At 40.1% G+C, this 20,316-nt stretch overlaps 2 protein-coding genes across 3 annotated transcripts in view; both read left to right on the top strand.

Annotated features, from left to right (window-relative positions):
* The first annotated feature begins 6,097 nt into the window (after window positions 1–6,097).
* figla (folliculogenesis specific bHLH transcription factor) lies at window positions 6,098–14,817 on the top strand. The gene is made up of 5 exons (XM_046841540.1): window positions 6,098–6,396; window positions 10,300–10,449; window positions 12,676–12,768; window positions 13,241–13,390; window positions 14,558–14,817. The coding sequence occupies exons 1-5, from the start codon at window positions 6,199–6,201 to the stop codon at window positions 14,573–14,575; spliced, it is 609 nt and encodes a 202-aa protein (XP_046697496.1). The 5' UTR covers window positions 6,098–6,198; the 3' UTR covers window positions 14,576–14,817.
* A 1,603-nt stretch (window positions 14,818–16,420) lies between these two features.
* Window positions 16,421–20,316, top strand: part of add2 (adducin 2 (beta)) — a 24,597-nt gene continuing 20,701 nt past the window's right edge. For both annotated transcript variants that reach the window (XM_046841538.1, XM_046841537.1), the window contains exon 1: window positions 16,421–16,702. The gene's annotated coding sequence lies outside the window, so the exon portion shown is untranslated. The remainder of the gene's footprint in view (window positions 16,703–20,316) is intronic.

Raw genomic sequence — 20,316 nt, 5'->3', positions numbered from 1 at the left:
TGCAGGCACAAGGTGACAAAGCCGATACAATGCCCTTTTCTTATTTTACACAGCGAACATCCAAGCCATTGTCCAAGCACAGGATGTCACATGATATCAGCCAGAAGCTGATCAGATCAGATTCCAATCCCACACCATCATTTCTCCATCGGTTTCTGAAAGATCGCCCACTTTTCCTACAATTGTTTCACCAAACTGAATGACTCGAGCCCACAGTGTGAGATATTTCCAGACTGGAGATCTGCATTCTCTGCTGTTTTATTCATTTCACTCACCTCCATCCGTGTAGGTGGTTTTAGAGTCAGAGCTGTAAGGGTTTTTTTACATTTATTTATATTTAAAATATATATATTCTTTTTTAATGAACTTCAACAGCATGTATATATTTATTATTTTTAGTATCTCTGCAGTAACTACAGGAGAATAAAGTTGATCAGTCACACCATGAAGTTATGGGAAAGAGTAGTGGAAGCCAGGCTGAGAGAAGAGGTGACCATCTGTGAGCAACAGTATGGTTTCATGCCGAGGAAGAGCACCACAGACGCATTATTTGCTTTGAGAATGTTGATGGAGAAGTATAGAGAAGGTCAGAAGGAGTTGCATTGTGTGTTTGTGGAATAAGAGAAAGTGTACCACAGGGTGGAGAGAGGAGTTGTGGTATTGTATGAGGAAGTATGTGAGGGTGGTGCAGGACATGTACAACAACAGTGTGACAGCAGTGAAGTGTGCAGTAGAAATGACAGACTGATTTATGGTGGAGGTTGGACTGCATCAAAGATCGGTTTTGACCCCTTTCCTGTTTGCAGTGGTGATGGACAGGTTGAAGGACAAGGTCAGACAGGAGTCTTCATGGACTATGATGTTTGCAGTTGATATTGTTATTTGTGGTGAGAGTAGGGAGCAGGTTGAGAAATGCCCGGAGAGGTGGAGGTACACGCTGGAGAGAAGGGGAATGAAAGTCAGTAGGAGTAAGACAGAGTACATGTGTGTGAATGAGAGGGAGGACAGTGGAGGGGTGAGGTTGCAGGGAGAAGAGGTGGAGAAGGTGGAGGAGTTCAGGTACCTGGGGTCAACAGTGCAAAGTAATGGAGAGTGTTTTAGAGAAGTGAAGAAAAGAGTGCAGGCAGGGTGGAGTGGGTGGAGAAGAGTGATAGCAGGAGTGATTTGTGATAGAAGAGTATCTGTGAGAGTGAAAGGTAAAGTTTATAGGACTGTGGTGAGACCTGAGATGTTGTATGTTTTAGAGACAGTGGCATTGAGTAAAAGACAGGAGGTGGAGCTGAGGTAGCAGCTGTTGAGATGTTCATTGGGAGTGACGACGATGGACAGGATTAGAAATTAGTTTATTAGAGGGACAGCGCATGTAGGACATTTTGGAGACAAGGTGAGGGAGGTGAGATTGAGATGGTTTGGACATGTGCAGAGGAGGGACATGGGGTATATCAGTAGGAGAATGCTGAGGATGGAGACACCAGGAAGGAGGAAAAGAGGAAGATCAAGGAGGAGGTTTATGGATGTGGTGAAAGAAGACATGCGGGTAGTTGGTTTGAAAGAGGGAGATGTAGAGGACAGGGGGGTATGGAGACGATCCGCTGCATTTTACACTCGTTATTTAAATACCAGTAAGAACTCCATTGACTTAAATGGATTTAATTGAAGATGGCTGCTCAAAACAGTCTTAAGTTTATGAAACCTACACAAACCTACATTTAAAACATTATTATTACTCTGTTAAGTGCTGTATGAAGTATTTCATGACGCTGTTTATGCTGAGGTGTGAATTTTATGAGTGCTTTATATTTAATAAATGGTGCTTTAAAAAGTCCTTGAATCTGATGTTCTTGAAAGTGTGGGAACCCTGATTTCTGCTCCTAATACATATTTAAAAAAAATATATATATATATATATATATATATATATATATATATATATATATATATATATATATATATATATACACGTTTATACGTTGGACGTGGACACCTGCCCATAAAATTGGTATGTGCTTTTTGATTCCACATTTACGTTCCACTAGATTTTGTGGGGATTCATTCAGCCACAAGGGTATTAGTAAAGGTACTGGTGTAGGTGAGGTGAGGAGACCTGGAGTGCAGTCAGCGTTCACATTCATCCCAATGGTGGTCAATAGGGTTTAGAGCTCTAGAGCAGGAGATCTTCCACACAATTCCAACCCATCTAAAGCATGGGTTTGTGCACAGGAGCATTGTCATGTTGGAGCAGGTTTGGGTCTCCTAGTTAAAGTAAAGGGAAGATTTCATGCTCCCACATCCAAAGATGTCATACATAGTTGTGTTCCTCCAACAGTTTATGAAGAACAACACATATGGGTGAAAAGGTCGGGCCTTTCGAGGTTGCTGCATCCTCTGGACCTTCAGAAAAGCATGGAGAGTTGATTTGTCAAAGAAGAAACTGGGGGAAAAATGTTTTTGTGGGGAAAAAAGAAAGAATTATGGAAATATGATGTGAATATGGTTTGTGTGATGAATTATATTTTGTCAAATGTTTGTTTGCTTGATAATGTTTGAAAAACAAATGGTACGAAAGAGAAGTCCAGTCCATTGTAGTCTATTTAATGATGAATAACGGCTTTCAGAAGCACTGGTGGTGTCGGTATCGTTATGGATGGTCTTGAACGTACTTTGTATCAGATTGAAAAGAAACTATTTTTCTTAACCATCAAGAAACTATCGCTTGCTCCCTATTAGCAACATCTCAAAAGAAAACGTGGCAGACAATTAAAAAACATCCACATACCAGACTCCAGACAGCGCTTCATTAAACCCTTGGCCTTAACGAGCTCCAGGATGGCCCCATCAGGCATGCATCTGATTCACGCAGCCACAGAAGTCACGTAAAAAATGCATGTTATGTAACCACGTGGCATCGGCAGTCAGAAAGAGCTATGCGTCTGATCCATTTTATTTTCTCTCGTCTGAGTTCACGGCCCGTCACTGCGTCGGGTCTCGAGCCTGAAATGCATAGAATAGTGTTTATTCTGTTTACTCGTAATCATTTCTCTGAATCTCTCATCTGATACACAATGTATAGTTACTTAAACAACTGTTATAGTTACAGAAACATAGAGTCTTGTGTTTACATTCACTGATTTATTACGTTCTTCTTCTGATTATTGGGCATAAACCCAACCTGATGCGCTCATCCTCGAACCTGACGTGTCACGTGTCTGTTCTCTCCATGAAGTGGGAATAAATGTTAAGTGCAAAAATGAGAATGAAGTGAAAATGGACACGAGTCCAGAGAGACGGATTAAAGTAAATGAAGAGCCCACGATGAGAAGTGGAAACGGAGCGAGTGAATATGGTGCATATAAGGAGCAGGGGATCAGAATCAGGGGTCAAGTCAAGTTTATTTGTATTGTGCTTTTTCACAACAGACATTGTCTCAAAGCAGCTTTACAGAAATCAACAGTGAAGGTGAATGGTGTGTATTTATCCCTGATGAGCAGCCGTGGTGACTGTGGCAAGGAAAAACTCCCTTAGATGTTATGAGGAAGAAACCTTGAGAGGAACCAGACTCAAAAGGGGAAACCATCCTCATTTGGGTGACATCAAGAGTTTGATCATAAATCTTTCAACAATACAGAACACTGGAGAGTGAGAACTAACATGAGCACTGGAGTATAAGATTATAAGTAATGTTCTTTCAACAGTCTTTATGGTTATAAAACTAGGAGCTACTGAGCTCAACATTTGTGATCATCACAGATCCAGCATCAGCTCCTCCATGCCAGAGCCTTTAAACACTCCAGGAGGTCCAATGTCAAAACTCCACATATGTAGTGGGATCCAATTGGCACTGATACGTCTCTAGATGGTTCGGGATGATTGCGAGTTTGGCATCAACTTCTTTAAAGGTCCGTAATCATCACGAGGTGGGAGGTGACTGGAGCTGGCCAAACCTCAGGGTGTCTCGGGATGGTAGAGAAAGAGAAGCAAGAAGAAGGGTTTGATCTCTAGAAAGGAAGGGACTTCAAGATACAACAATATATACTTTTTTTTTTTTTTTTGTAATGATTTATACATGAGGTACAGTCAGGGTTAATATGCAAATAGGAAGTTGTGAAGATATATAGATATATAGAGTCAATCAAAACTTGCAGAAAAGTGGATGTTTTATCATGTACTCATCTCATCTTTGGCAACTGTGTGTGTGTGTGTGTGTGTGTGTGTGTGTGTGTGTGTGTGTGTGTGTGTGTGTGTGTGTAAGAGATGTTCTCGTCATGTTTCCTGTTAAAGTCTATTGCAACCTTGCGACAGCTTCCTGATCTAATGATGATAATGATTTCAATACGTTTTTCTTTTTTATCATTTCAGACATTTTCATGCATTTTGTGTAAAAATAAGAATTGTAATGGTTTTATTGGTTTTAATGGAAATTGTATTGGTTCCACTGTACTGGTGAAACTCTGTGAGTCTCTATAATGGTCATTTGTTGAAGGGGCATATTGTGTATAGTGGATACCATTAACGACCAACAGAAAACCTTCGGCACCTTGTAGATCGGCAAAGATATTCGGACGCCTGACTTTTTCAGTCATTTGTGCTTCTTCTCCAAACTGTAGTAGAACGTTGAAGGCACACAATTGTACAAGACGTCTTTGGATGCAGTGGCATGAAATTTCCTCTTTATTTAAAGAGGCCAAAACCTGTACCAGCATGACAATACCCCTGTGCACAAATCCAGCTCCATGAAGATCTGCATGGGTTGGACTGGAAGATCTCCTGCTATAAAGCTCCAACCCTATTAAACACCTTCGGGATGAATGTAAATGTTGAATGCACCCCCAGAACCTTCTCACCAAAACAACAGACACCAACTGGGACCATTAGGTCCATTAGTGTCCCTTTGGTTTGATGATGATGATGTACAGAAAGATGATTTATAATAGAAACCAATTGCTTGAAACAGTTACAAATGTTTTTTCAGATGATGGTTTCTATTAGTTTGGTATTTGTTGTGGAAACCATTAGAATTTCTGTGAAAATATTCCCTGTAAGAAAGTAACTGCTACTCCACTTTGTCGCGCACCTCATGTTTGCTTTTCATTTTCATCACCGGCGTCACTGTTTGGAATGAAAATGAAGGATTAACACAGCAGTAGTGGGATTTACAACCTGCATGAAGTGAAGTAAAACATTAAAATGGCACAAGAGAAGAAAATCTAAGACCCAGCAGCAATGTTGTGTTTGTGAGGGATGTGAACTGTTCAGCTGTGGACATCTAGTGGTGCAAATATAAAATGGCAGATAGAAATCTGATTGGCTGAGTTATACACACACACACACACACACACACACACACACACACACACACAGAAGAGTGCACTTTGGATATGTGTGTGTAATTAACGCAAATTTATTTTAACAACACTCATTTTATTTACATGCGCTTAATGCAGTGCAGTTTACTTTCTTTACTCATATATAAATAATAAATAAACTCCACCGATATATATATATATATTTTTGTTTTTAAATCACTAAACATTTGTTTTACTGATGCGGCAAGTCTCAAATCAAGCACCAAAATCCGCCACTCCAGCAATTAAAACCGTCCGTGTGGAAACATAGCAAAAAGTTCTGTTTGGTGTCCAGATGATTTACGTCATTTAAAACACCATTATTAAAACATTTACTAGAATATTTTGTCTTCATGCTCTATAAAGAGTTCGGTTTCACTTATAATAAACATACATAGGCATAAAGCATCGATATTAGTCCATGCACATGTTGATTAGAGTATTAATTAAAGGCAACTAAGTATACATTCAAGGTACATTTAGAACAGTTACAAATGTGCGATTAAGCTGCGATTAATCAGGAACTATTTTAATTAATCGATGGCACAAAAAAAGAAAAGAATAATAAATATTTTTAATAGTAAATGGCATTCTATAATTAATAAACTTGACGTTGTACGCCTGTTCCGTTATTTCCCCTGATTTCCGCCCTCTGGTGGCTAACAGCGGTATTTCATTCCTTTAATTGACGCGGATGCTAATTAGAGGGCGTGGCTTAAACCAGGTGCGCGCATTTGAATTTTTTTCTAATAAGTAAGGCTGGCGGAAGTGGTGTGTTTTGGTATGGCTTTATATTTTTGTGCGTAAATGTATAGTTTTGTTTTGTTTTGTTGTTCAGAGCCTGAAGAGGGAGGTGATGGGGGGATTAATGAAAGTGCCTGAGCGAGAGATGATGGGCGACATTTTGCTGCACGAGAGCACCGAGCCGTCGCTTCCGGTGCACGTAAATATCGGAAAGTTGCTGAGGACGGAGGATGGACAGTACATGGACATGGAGGATAGAGACGATGCTACAAAGAAGAGACAGATAGCCAACGCCAAAGAGCGGCTCCGGGTTAGTGGACATGCCATGTTCGAAAGAATCGACTCTTTGAACCGAATACTGAGATTCGAATTATTTTTATGAGTCGTTTAAGCTTTTCAGATTTTTCTCTTTCATCTTCCTGTTTTTGTCAAACCTTCTCTAACTGTTCATAATAACATCAATGCATGGATTCTTCCTCTTTTCTACATCCTTGCTGGATGCTTATGTATACTGTGATATATGTATTTACCCAAATCAATTCATCATCACATCTCCAGAACCCATCAGTGTTCTAGAGCAGTGCAGTAGAACAGAGCTGCATCTCACACAGGATCTCATACAGTGAGAATGAACATCATCACTAAAGCAAAAAACCCAATGCACACAATTCAACAAGTCTCCTTTCACTGGAGCCACAACTGCACCTCTCCGCAAGTCAAATGTGTTTTTGTGCAAATTCTACAGGACAGAGGAAGTAGAAAAGCTTAATAAAAGAGCGTAACTGTTCCAGACTTTCCAGATATTCTTGAAAAGTCTGCTACAGATTGTGAGCTCTGATCAGTGCACTCAGACGTGCAAAGAAAGAATGTAGAAATGCTAATGTTATTGTACGCCTGCTAGATGGCCCTGGTCCTGCTAACTCGAAACCTGATTGGTTACAGCAACAGATTAATTCTCATGTATTTCACACTGTTGATTCTGCATTTCTTTGACCCCCAGCAACACGTGGTGGCTGAAATATAATGTGAAATATGAGATGAGAGTGTAAACTATTGGGAATAATATAATAAACGTTCATGGAAAAAGTATAAAATGCAAAAGAAGCAAAAAGAGTCGAATATATAAGCCTAGGATTAAAGTTTATACTTAAAAAAAAAAAAACATGAGATTTTTTTTATTTAAGAGCCTCGTCGAGTGTGTGTTTCATAAAAACCTCGGAAAAATGAATGTTGAAGTTTTGTCAGGGTTTTTCACAGCAAAAAACAAAACCAAAGAGGCGCTTCAATGTAAATCTTCAACAATCTCATGAAACTGCTTTTCAATTATTCACGATTTTGTTTGAATTTATTACACGTAATTAAATAAAAGCGACGGAGACCTTCAGCTTACAGTTCACGCTTCTGAACACGTTAATTCGTGTGTGTGTGTGTGTGTGTGTGTGTGTGTGTGTGTGTGTGTGTGTGTGTGTGTGTGTGTGTGTGAGACTATCAGTCATCATTTATCAAGAGAGAAATTAACATTGTGTGTTTTGTATAATTCTTTGGCGTGGTGCTGCAGCGCTGATGCAGAAAAACGAAATCAGAGCACAAGGAATCAGTCGACCTGAATTAATTAATTACGAGTGTTCGGAAAGATTCGTTAGGATTCATTGCTTGTTCTTTATGATGAGTATTAACAGTTCTACAAATAAATTCAGTGTTTCAAAAAGCACAATGATGACGCTTTTAACTTCGTACTATTTTGTACATCGTGTGTGTGTGTGTGTGTGTGTGTGTGTGTGTGTGTGTGTGTGTGTGTGTGTGTACAGGTGCATCTCAATACATTTGAATGTTGAATACAACTCAAATTGTGAAACTCGTGAATTAAATAAATAGATAAAGTCTTGGGTTATTTTAATTGTCAGGGTTTTGGATCACATGTAACAAAAACCCACCAATTTATATCTCAACAAATGAGAACTTCATTACAAAAAATTTGTGAATTGTGGGTCTTCTAGAAAGTCTGTTCATTTACTGTATCTGTACTTAATACTTGGTCGAGGCTCCTTCTGCTTTAACTACTGCCTCAATTGGGCGTGGCATGGAGGAGATCAGACTGTGGCACCGCTGAGGTGGTATGGAAGCCCAGGTTTCATATGAGCCTTCAGCTCATATGCATTTTTTGGTCTCTTGTTTCTCGTGTTTCTCTTGACACTACACCAGAGATTCTCTGTGGGGTTCAGGTCTGGTGAGTTTGCTGACCATCACCATGGTCATTTAACCAACTTTTGCTGCTTTTGACAGCGTGAGCAGGTGCTAAATCCTGCTGGAAAATGAAAGCAGTATCTCCATAAAGCTGGTCAGCGAAGGGAAGCATGAACTGCTCTACAATTTCTTGGTAAACGGGTGCCGTGACTTTGGTTTTCAAAAAACGCCAACAGGAGACACTGCACCCCAAATCATCTCAGACTGTGGAAACTTAACACTGGACTTCAAGCATCTTGCGATGAACTTCTCCACCCTTCCTCCAGACTCTGGGACCTTGATTTCCAAGTGAAATACAAAACTTGCTTTCATCTGAAAAGAGGACTTTGGACCACTATGAAACAGTCCAGATCTTCTCTTTAGCCCAGGTAAGATGTCGCTGACATTGTCTGTGGTTCAGGAGGAGCTTAACAAGAGGAATACCACAACTGAAGCCAGATTCTTTGACATGTCTGAGTGTAGTGGGTCTCGATGCCTTGACCCAAACCTCAGTCCGTTCCTTGTGAAGTTCATCCAAATTCTTTAATGGATTTTGCTTGACGAGTCTCTCAAGGCTGCGGTTCTGTTGGTTGGTTGTGAATCTTTTTTTTTCTACACTTTTTCTTTTCACTCAACTTTCTGTTAACATGCTGAGATACAGCACTCGTGATCAGCAGCTTCTTTAGTGGTGAATGTTTGTGTCTTCACCTTCTTGTGAAGACGGTCAATGATTGTCTTCTGGACACCGTCAGATCAGACGTCTTCCCTATGATTGTGTTGTCCAGCGAACCAAACAGAGAGACCATTTTGAAGCGTCAGAAAACCTTTCCAGGTGTTTTGAGTTGATTGGCCGATTAGCATGTCGCCATATTCTAATTGGTTGAGATGTGAATTGAAGGTTTTTATGTGAGACAATATAATCACAATTAAAAGAACCAAAGATGTAAACTACTTCAGTCTGTGTGCACTGAATTTATTTAATACACCAGTTTTACCATTTGTGTGTTGAATTACTGAAAGAAATGAACTTTTCCACAACATTTGTTTATTGAGATGCAGCTGTATGTTTGTGGACACCTGACCAGAGAATTGGTTTGTGGGTTTTTTTTTTTTTTTTTTGGAACATCACATTTTTGCTTTTAGACTCCATTTGCTTTTATAATAATCTCCACTCTTCTGGGAAGATGTTCCACTAGATTTGTGGAGATTCATTCAGCTGCAAGTGTGTTAATAAAGTCAGGTACTGACTGTAGGTGAGAAGGTCTGGGGTCCAGTCAGCATTCACTTATTCACATTCACTGTTTGGAATTAATTAGGCCACGCCCACATCCAAAAGTACCTGCTATTAAATTGTGAAGTGGTTTTCACACAAGATAATCGACGGTGGTGAAATTTACTCCATGAAAATATGTAAGGAAGAAGTGGGACTAAGACTCGAGTCCGTCTGGTTATATTGCACTTGGAGTTTGAGATTTTATACGTAATTAAACACTGAATTAAACACGGCACCGCAGGTAAAAACCTCAACACCTCTAAATGCTTATCAGGAGTTTCAAATGTGATGATCAGATCCAGATTGAACATGGATTATTTTTATTTGGTTTAAGCTTTTTTGGATCAGTTATGTGGGCGTGGCTTCCTGTTGATAGACAAGTAGTGGCAATCGTGTTATTAAATAACTAATTGAGCTGGCTAAGTGTTAGAGATCTGTTTATTAGGATAAAAACAGTTTAAATCATAAATAAACTTGTCTATAATCCAATTTATTTCTCATCTGACTGAGCTTTAAAATAAAAAAATATTTTTAAAACTTTCTTTTTTTTATTATTCAATATTATGTTTTGTTGTGTCGAAGTTAATAATCTTACAGTGCAGTTATGAGTCTTTTTGTTTTTGGAGAAAAATCCAGAACAGTTTATGTATGAGTGAATTGTGTGAGACATTTTGCTGGTCCTCATTGTGGTCTTCTGTCCTTTGGCGCCCCCTGCAGGTGCGTAGTCTGAACAGCATGTTCTCTTACCTGAGGCGGATCGTACCGGTGATGCCACGAGACCGCAAACCCAGTAAAGTGGACATGCTGAAGGCCGCCACCGAGTACATCCGACTGTTGACCTCCGTCCTCAGCGACACCTCAGCACATGTCAGTGCAGATCACACACACACATACACTATGTACCTTCTATCAGAGACGGCAAAAGTCCACTCATCCTTCACTCAGTAGAAGTGCAGATCCTCACGCTTTAAAAGACTAAAAAAAGTTGAAGATTACTACGTGTCCAGACTGACGATCCACCATAAAGAACACAAGCAGAGATAATGATGATCAGGAGAATGACAGGAAATATGTGGAAACTAAAACGAGTCTGGTTTAATTATGGAACAAGTAGAAAATTATGATATTTGTGTAAAAAAAAAAATGTAATCAGTAAAAGTAAATGCAGTTTTGTCTACATTTAATTATGTATGAGAGCAGAATATGCATGAAATTTATAGGGGCTACTTCCAAGCGGTGTCATGATGACACTGTGTCTCATGACTGGAAGAAAGTTGGTGTCCTAATACTTTTGGCCACTTGGGGATTCTTTTATATCGAATAAAAATTGTATGTCACATTCATACAGGATACGACATACAGTGAAATTCTTTGTGCGACTGTCCAACCTGTAAACATAAAAATGGAATATGAGTAAAAATAAAGTAAATAAAATAGTGTATAGTATAAATAATAAGTATGAGAATATGGAGATATAATTATATAAATGGATTGCCAGAAAGGGTTTTAGTGTGATTGTCCATGTGCAGTATGGTGTGGTATAAAGTGACACTGTACTGTGAAGCTCCAGATTTAAGGTGTCATAACTGTGCAGCGAGACTGGGAGAGAAGTCCAGTACTAGTTCCTCCGAATGGTCTGTGGGAAGAAGCTCCTGCTCATTCTCTCTGTTTGCTTTCAAGGAGTGGAAGCGCTTCCCTGGACGTAACCGAGCAAAAAGTCAATTGTTGGGATGGCTGAGGTCCTTCACAATCTTCCTGGCCCTGGTCCTGCAGGTCAGGGAGTTCAGCTGAACACACCGCCCTCTGGAGGCCTCACGTGTCCTGCATGGTGCTGTTCCTGAACCAGGAAGTGATGCTACCCGTCAGAACGCTCTCAATGGTGCAGGTGTACAAGGTCCTTAGCAACTGAGAGGGTTGTTTAAAGTCCCTTAAGCGTCTCAGATGGTACAGGCGCTGCTGGGTTTCTTCACCAGGGTGTTGATGGAACAGGACCAAGACAGGTCCTGTGTGAGGTACCGGAAACTGTCTACTCTTTCCACTGGGGTCCTGTTGATGTTTATCAGTTGGTATGACCGCTTCGTGCTGAAGTCCACTATCAACTCCTTAGTCTTGCTGATGTTCAGGAGAAGATTGTTCTCCTGGCACCATCTCTCCAGGTTTTTAATCTCCTGTAGGTAGGCCATCTCATCGTTGTTTGAGATCAGGCCCACCACAACAGTGTCGTTAGCAAACTTGATGATGGTGGAACTGGCCACACAGTCACACAGTAATGTGTACATTAAGTACCGCAGGGGGCTCAGAACACAACCCTGGGGAGCTCCAGTGGTGAGGGTGAGGGTGGATGAGGTGTGTTTGCCCACCCATATGGCTTGTGGTCTGTCAGTCAGGAAGTTGGAGATCCATTGACACAGGGGTGGGCTTAGTCCCAGGACCTCCAACTTGGAGGTGAGTGTGGAGGGAATTATGGTGTTGAACCTGAACTGTAGTCCACAAACAGCATTTTTGCATAATTCCCTTTTCTGCAGTCCAGGTGTCTTGTTGTTGTGTGGAGATGTGCAATGGCGTCCTCAGTAGAACAGTTCTGGCGGTACACAAACTGTAGAGGATCCAGTGTGTCTGGTATTCAAACAGTGATGAAGTCTCTGAGCAGTCTTTCAAAGCACTTCATTACTTCTGAGGTCAGGGCTACAGGGTGATAGTCGTTGAGGAGGGCTGGGCTTATATATAATTACACTGTATATATCTCTATCTTCTTCTTTCGGCTGCTCCTATTAGGGGTCGCCACAGCGGATCATCCTCCATCCTCATACCTCCAGCTTCACCCCCTGTCTTTTACTCAATGCCACTGTCTCTAAACCATACAAGGTCTCAGGTCTCACCACAGTCCTATAAACTTTCCCTTTCACTCTCACAGATACTCTTCTATCACGTATCACTCCTGCCATCACTCTTCTCCACCCACTCCACCCTGCCTGCACTCTTTTCTTCACTTCTCTAACACACTCATTACTTTATATAATTACACACACGCCAGTTTTCGAGCGTCTATAATAACCTATTTTATCTTGATGATGATTATGATGTTCTTGGCAGAGTGATGAAGCTTCGAGCGAGCTGTTGGAGAGCATGAGCTACAGCTATTCACCCTCTGATGATCGGTGTGCTGATTTGTGGAATGTGGATGAGGTAAGATTGAATATTGGTTTAATACATTATTGAAGTAGAAACTCTTTACTTGTACTTAAAAAAAATATATATATTCTTTCTCAAAGTAACCTTTGAATTGTATTAAGAAATTCAGAAACTTTCATGAAGCAAAAATACTCGAACAATACAGAAGATTTTTCCCAGAAGTGATATTGCATCCTAAAATCTAAGAGCCAATCATGTTTCAGTATGCAAATGAAGGCCAAGGGAAAAATGCAACTTCTACTGTTATACTGGGGGGTATTTTTGGTTGTTTAATTTTTCTCACGTTTGAGGGCTTTTCCATTAATTATTAAAAAAAAAGAAACATAATTTTATATTTATTTTTTGTAATAAATGTTTTTGAAACCACACAGGTGATAAAACCCCATTTGTATACATTTTTCTTTTTATCTTGTATTTTTCTGATTTTTTTTTTTTCTCTCTCTCTTTCCCTCATTCCCTCGGTCAGGTGCTCGACTCTCTGACCAGCCAGTCTTTATCAGTCACCTCTCCATCAGCCGCTGTTGCAGCAGAAGCGGATGAGATGGACATGAGCAACATGGCGGTGCAGTGCACAGTCCCTGTCTACATCATACAGGTCGGCTCTGACCACACACTGGTAGGAGATCCTGCAGTTACAGTAACACAATTTCATTACGCTGCACTGACTGAGTATGTGGACACCTGATGAATTTTGTGCTGTGCTGCATTGACTTATATTCTAATCATTTTAAAGTTAGCTCCACTCTTCTGGGAAGATGTTTCACTAGATTATAAAGTGTGCTTGTGGAGACGTGTTCTCATTCAGCCTCAAGTGTGTTAGTAAAGTCAGGTACTGATGTAGGTGAGGTGAGGAGACCTGGGGTGCATTCACATTCATCCCCAAAAGTTGTTGAATAGGGTCCGATTTGTCTGGGCAGTAGATCTTCCACTCCAACCCATGGACAGCAGATCTTCATGGCTTTGTGTACAGGTGCATTGTCATGCTGGAACAGGTTTACATTTATAACTTTTGCCAGACACCAGTATCCAGAGCAATCAGGTGAAGGTTTATCTCATTCATACAAATGAACAGCGGTGGGGTTAAGGGTCCTGCTTAAAGCTTTTCACAGCCGGTCTTACTGCCGGTCTTACTGCCGGTCTTACTGCCGGTCTTACTGCCGGTCTTACTGCCGGTCTTGCAGCCGGTCTTACAGTCGGTCTTACAGCCGGTCTTATTCAGTCTTACAGTCGGTCTTACAGCCGGTCTTATTCAGTCTTACAGTCGGTCTTGCAGCCGGTCTTATTCAGTCTTGCAGCCGGTCTTATTTAGTCTTACAGCCAGGGTAAGTGGCAGATGGAATACAACAAATACATAGTGGATCAGATACCTGTAACAGAAGTGTAACATTCTGTTCTTATAATTAGGATTATCAGTGAATCGTTGTGGTATAAGTGGAATAAAACCTTTCATGGCAACCGGTTGTAGAAAATCTCTTTTCTTTACACCTGTACAACATCATCTGTTGTTAATTAGTTTCCTATTGCAGCACAACATGAAGTGTTTTATTGCATTATAGGATTTTTGCTTTTCTCCTACACTGCAGTAAAACCAAGGATCCTGGGGAATCCGATCTTCTTTCCACGAAAGGATAATAATTTATTAAAATCTATGCGTCTTTGATCGATTCGAGAGGCTTTAGTTACCGTAGAGTCCGTTCTGGGGAAGTAGGATACGCAAACTGCTCATGTAAAATATGACCCAATCCAGCGTTTGATGACCAACAAATAAATCTCTTCACTGCAGGTCTGTCAGACGAGATGAGGAGGACGCCGCCTCGTCTTCCACAGATCATTACACTGAAGAATGAATATAATCTTGGATAAAGAGGGATTGTGTAATTATTAGTTTATTTTTATTTAAAAAAGCAAATTGATTTCACATCTGAAACTGGCAAGTTTTTTTGTTGTAATTGTTATATTGTAATTTTCTCTGTTTAAGTATATTTTGAAAGTGTGTTTTGTTTTTTGTATGAGCACTTACTATTAAAATATGTCAGCACACGGTCTCATTTTTGTCTATTAAATGAATTCAGGGTGGCATCTGGAAAGTGCTGTTATCTGGAAGTTGGTTCACCTGGACTTCTGGATTGAAACATTTCACTACTCATTTGAGCAGATTCTTCAGTCTCAGAAAAGCCTCGTTGAGGGAACCAGGGGAGGTGAGAGTGTGGGGATGTTAGGAGTAAGATAAAATTTGTTAATAAATGAATGTAATGACCCCAGAGAAGAAGAGTGAGAGGATAGAAGTACTAAGTGGGTAAAGAGCAGTGAATGGATGGTCCTTAGTTGTGGCTTTCCTAGTGGATGCATGAAGAGGTATTGGATAAAAGAGCAGCATGAATAATAAGAAACAGTTTGTGGCCTCCACTTCTGTTGAGAGAAGGATTTTCCACCTGAACATAGTTGGCCTTCTCCACTCCTCTCTCAAGCCATCTGTCTTCTCTGTCCTAGATGTATAAGATTTCGTCTCCAAATGTGTATCCTTTGTCCTTCAGATGCATGTACACAGCTGATTCCAGTTCTGAGGTGTTTCTTCTCTGAATTAGTTGAGGAAAAAACTAAACTGCAATACCTCTACTTACCAGGGGGTGAATTATTGGCTGTATGACGGTGAGATGTAAAAAATAAATAATCGCAGAAATTAATAGATTTTGCGTTGTACAATTCATTCATGGATTTAATTTAATTTATTTTGGGCATTGTTGATTTTGTTTACTTTAATTATATACCACGGCTGTGAAACGTTTGGAAAGATCAAGTTTTTTTATGGTTTTTGCATAATCTATCTGTATCTATGCAACAAATTTGGTAATTGAGCATTACAAAGATGTCCTTTAACCAAATCTATAAATGTAGTGATGTTTCACTTTATTTTCATTGAAAAATTCTCTTAGCATCCAGGCACTTTGTTTTTCCAAACATTAAGCTGAAATACTATGCCATGTCATGTAAAAAAGACTGGAGATTTCCTTCTTGTGATCCAGTTCATCCCAGAGCAGTTCAGTAGGATTTAGGTGCGGTGATTGGGAAAGTCATTCACAGAGATAACATGCCAGACGACTGTTTGCGCTCTAAATAAAAGAGTTTGGACGTACACTTCAGCCTCAGTCCAGAAGCAACTGCATGGTGTTGAAGTGTGGATTGGGAGCCATGTTGGTTCAGGATTCCTCTCACTTTACGGAATGCATCTCCAACCTTTAAAAACAAACCCAAACTATTAAGCTTCCACCTCCATGTGTGGGGGGTGAGGGAGTCTGATCACTCTGATCTTCTCTCCTGTTCTCCATCTTACACAAGTTCTTCTTTCAGAGACAAAGATGTCCACAGAACTCAGTCATTTACTGTGTTTTGCCTTTTATTGAGTCTGATCCATAGAAACAATAGGATTTATATTCAGAGGATGTACATTTGAGAAAAGCTTCATCAGAGTGACAAGATCTGGTGCAATTCAGTGCCAATGAGAGTCTAAAGATCTTAATACACTGTAAAATCGGTATAAAAGTATTGCAGAGTGATTCCGGTTCATCATTCATTTCTGGTGGATGAAACCAGTTCAGAGTCGCGTGGATCAGTTCAGTTCAGTTCAAATGAATCGACTCAGTGAAGTGATTGGTGTGTAATGAGAGGCGCGGCAGTGGGCTGGTCTACAGAGGGTCTACAGAGGGTCTACAGAGAGATGATCTGTCTCTCCTCAATGACCAAAACGTTTAGTCGTGAACCTTTAGCAGGAAGAACCTCGGTTCTCATCGAAAGGAGAAGAGGAACGAGGGATAAGCTTCATCTTCCTGTGCTGTGTGTTGTGTAGTTGTGATCTCGGCTGCAGGTGTGGCAGGAACACACACACACACACACACACACACAAAGGCCGCGCCGGAGAGGATGCTGTAAGGTAAGAACCGCTGTGATTGAGGTGTTTTTTTCTCTCTCTCTTTCTCTCTCTCTCTCTCTTTCTGCGCACATGTTTATTCTAATGATTATTATAAGGGTCTGGAGGCGCGCAGCTGCATTAATCCACGGCCTTGTTTTTCAAGGACTCCTGCGGACTTTCTGATGTAAACAACATTGTGGTGCGGAAAAAACTTCAGCTTGTCTATATCCAGTGTACACTTCTGTATTTATGAGCGTATTTTATATTCGATATGTTCTTTGATTGGTACAGAAATATCCGTGCTGATGCATTGTATCTGATATTATAGACACTACAGGGGGGGATTTCAGCGCATTTGGCATGGGTAGACCGTCATAGCAGGTATTGCTTCATTAAAAACATCTATTGAGGGCATCGTCGCAAAACGAGCTGGCGTCTCCTGGATCCTGTAAATAGCCCCAGTGAACCAGGTGGTCTATGAGACTTCGGAACGTAATCAGTGATCGCGGACCCGCTGATGACGTAACCGCTTGGTAGCGCAAATAATAATAACAATAACAATAAAAACATACACACTATCTAGTATGTTAGGGGATGACGCGGTTTGGCACTTGGTCCCTAGAGTTTCCATCATACTGTTTTCCCGTGCAAAACATCGCCATTACAATGAATGAAGTGTGGTGCTGATGTTGGCATGAGCTGTTGCTAGGCAGCCGCGCGCGGGGCCATGAAGCAGCACCAATCATCAATTAACGAAATGGAATGTAATTAAAGAGAAGAAATCCAGATCAAATAAATATTTGGTGGGGTTTTTTGTCCAGCATACATTTTTCTAGGTACACTTGCACACGGTTTTTGACGGAACTCAGCATGCAGGTTGTTTCCAAACATCAAGGAGAACTAACCACAGATCTTCTGTGGATGTAGGCTCCTCAAATCCTTCTGTCTCTTTATTTAATCCCAGACAGGCTCGATGATGTTGAGATTAGTTCTCTCTTGGGATCAGTACTATTTCTTCCATGACTCAGAGTTTTCTCCTGCGGAAGTTAGTTGTTAATGACATTGGCTGTATGTTTGGGGTCATTGTTCTGCTGCAGAATTAATTCAGGGCCAATTAGGTGATGAAGGTACTGCATGATGGAGAATGATCTGCCTGGATTTCTCAGCAGTAAAGACACCATTAATCCTGACCACATCTCCGAATCATGGTCTGTGGCTGCATAAGTGATGCTGGTACTGGGGAAGGGGTACTTGTGAGATAGTGTGTGTGTGTGTGTGTGTGTGTGTGTGTGTGTATAAATCCAACTTGTGTGGCGTTTGTTATACTGTGCATTATATAGCATTATATACTGTGTGTGTGTGTGTGTGTGTGTGTGTGTGTGTGTGTGTATATAAATCCCAACTTGTGTGGCGTTTGTTATACTGTGCATTATATAGCATTATATACTGTGTGTGTGTGTGTGTGTGTGTGTGTGTGTGTGTGTGTGTGTGTGTGTGTCTGTATATACACACCCACACACACACACACACACACACACACAGTATATAATGCTCTGAGATTGGCTGTTGGAGAGAATGGTGATTCGTGATTGGTTGGCAGAGAAAACAGTGATCACTGATTGGTTGTTGGAAAGGGTGTTAATTGTTGATTGGTTGTTTGGACCATTGGTGACTGATCATTGTTCCCAACAACCAATGACTGTTGATGTGTTGATGTGGTGGCTATCTATTTTACTTGTCTGATGTTATTTACATTAAACTCTGATCGGTGGTGCTCTGATTTTCTCCCAGGTGATTTTACTACTGTTAGACATCAATGTTGTTTGTTAGTGTGTCCTCAGGGGTTGTGGTACAGTGGGCATGGCTTCTCCAACCATTCCCGGAGACCTCTGTGTGTGTGTGTGTGTGTGTGTGTGTGTGTGTGTGTGTGTGTGTGTGTGTGTGTGAGTGAGTCCCATCTGCCTCATTTTCTCATGCATTTAAATGATCATGTTACTTTACCAGTAAGAATAAAGTGACTTGCTCACTGTGTTATTTGCGCTGAACCTTGTTAATCTCCCCTGTGAACATCACACACACACACACACACACACACACACACACACACACACTCACACACATACGCTACACAAGTTGGGATTTTAGGATGAAAAAATAACAAATGATCAGTGGTTATATTCTGCTGTGGAAGTATTTCTACACCAGATGCTTAATCTGATTTTTAGTTTAATTTCACACAAAAAATCTGAACCGTATGTAAGAATTAAATGAAAATAAAGTTAGAATTTAACAGTGTGTACACACACATATATATTAAAAATAAATCAAAAATACTATATTGTTTACTATTATTCTTTTCAAAATTAATTACCTTCATTTTCAGGTTAGATTTCTGACTTTTTTCATCGCGGGGATTAAATTGAATTAATTAATTATCTACAAAGAGATGTTTTTTTTTTTTTTAATTAAATTTCTTAGTTTGTTTGTTTACTGAAAGTTTGTATTTTTCTTGCACAGTTTTAATTTAATTTAATTTATATATGTTAATTAACTGTGTGTGGGTTTTTAAATCTTTTTATAGCTCATTTTAAAGTATTCAAGTTAAAAAATAAAAAATAAAAAGTAAATTGGATTCTTTACAAATCAAAGAACATGAGTAAATCCTCAAACACTTTGAGGAGCAGAAAAAGGTGAAGGTTGATAATGATTCTGTGATTTTTTTTATCTTTGTGAAGGCGGTTTGCAGTCTGTGGAGCTTTAAGGTAATTACCATAGATCATCTCCTCACAGATGATCCTCAGCATCACTTACATGATGATCCAGTTCAAATTCGTCACTTCCTCACTTCCTCTAAAAGCATCCCAATCCCTCAGTGCAGCAGAGGGAAAAACCTCACATCAGGCCAATCGGATCTTTGCTTTTAGACGGATCGTTAGTCTGCACACTTTCCAGCTCCTGCTCTGCTTTCACAAACTGCTGTGTGGACAAACAGGAAGTGGAAAGTGTGCGGTAAAAAAAAAGCATCATGTTTATGCAGGAGGGGGCGTGGCTGAGCCATAACACCGCCCCAAAATAGGGACATTGGAATTAGATACACAGTCACAGTCATACTTGTATTAAGTCTTTTGTAATTGTTGTTTGTGTATGTCGTAAGCTGTATACGTTGTTTCTATATGTTGTGTATTATGCTTTCTCTTGTAACCTTATTGTGCCGTGTCCTTGAGTGTTGAGAAAGGCACCTATTAATAAAATTTATTATTATTTTTATTATTATTAGATTGAGGGCGTGGCCTAAAGTTAGGAATCGCACTGTACATTAGATTTGTTTTTTTTAAACAGTATTACTGAGGTGAACGATTCCTATTAGGCGAGTGTGGGAACATGCTAATGCTAAACTGGTAGCAGTAGTTTTGATTATTTGTTAGCATTGTTAGCATCATAGCTTAAATTTTTACTATATTCTTAGATCCTCTGTTTGCAGTGTTGGAAAAAAGAAATCCTGGATTGTACTTGGGTCAGAAGTTGTTTATTTCTGTGTAACAGCAGCTCTGACAGCGGCACAGGTTTATATTACAACACTTATCCACTTTCTATAGCAACAGCACTCAGTAAAATCAGGGCACAGGAATGTACCT

The sequence above is a fragment of the Silurus meridionalis genome, chromosome 27 (genome assembly GCF_014805685.1).
Source record: "Silurus meridionalis isolate SWU-2019-XX chromosome 27, ASM1480568v1, whole genome shotgun sequence".
Classification (NCBI taxonomy): Eukaryota; Metazoa; Chordata; class Actinopteri; order Siluriformes; family Siluridae; genus Silurus; species Silurus meridionalis.
Note: the sequence above shows the minus strand (reverse complement) of the source record. Positions and strands in the feature narration are given on the sequence as shown.

What these genes read in the sequence shown, in the direction of transcription:
- figla (XM_046841540.1), top strand. Translation starts at nt 6,199, where the DNA reads ATGGGGGGATTAATGAAAGTGCCTGAGCGAGAGATGATGGGCGACATT. An exon ending in TCAGCGACACCTCAGCACAT is followed by an intron (nt 10,450 to 12,675) that starts GTCAGTGCAGAT and finishes TGTTCTTGGCAG; the next exon opens with AGTGATGAAGCTTCGAGCGA. An exon ending in ATTTGTGGAATGTGGATGAG is followed by an intron (nt 12,769 to 13,240) that starts GTAAGATTGAAT and finishes TCCCTCGGTCAG; the next exon opens with GTGCTCGACTCTCTGACCAG.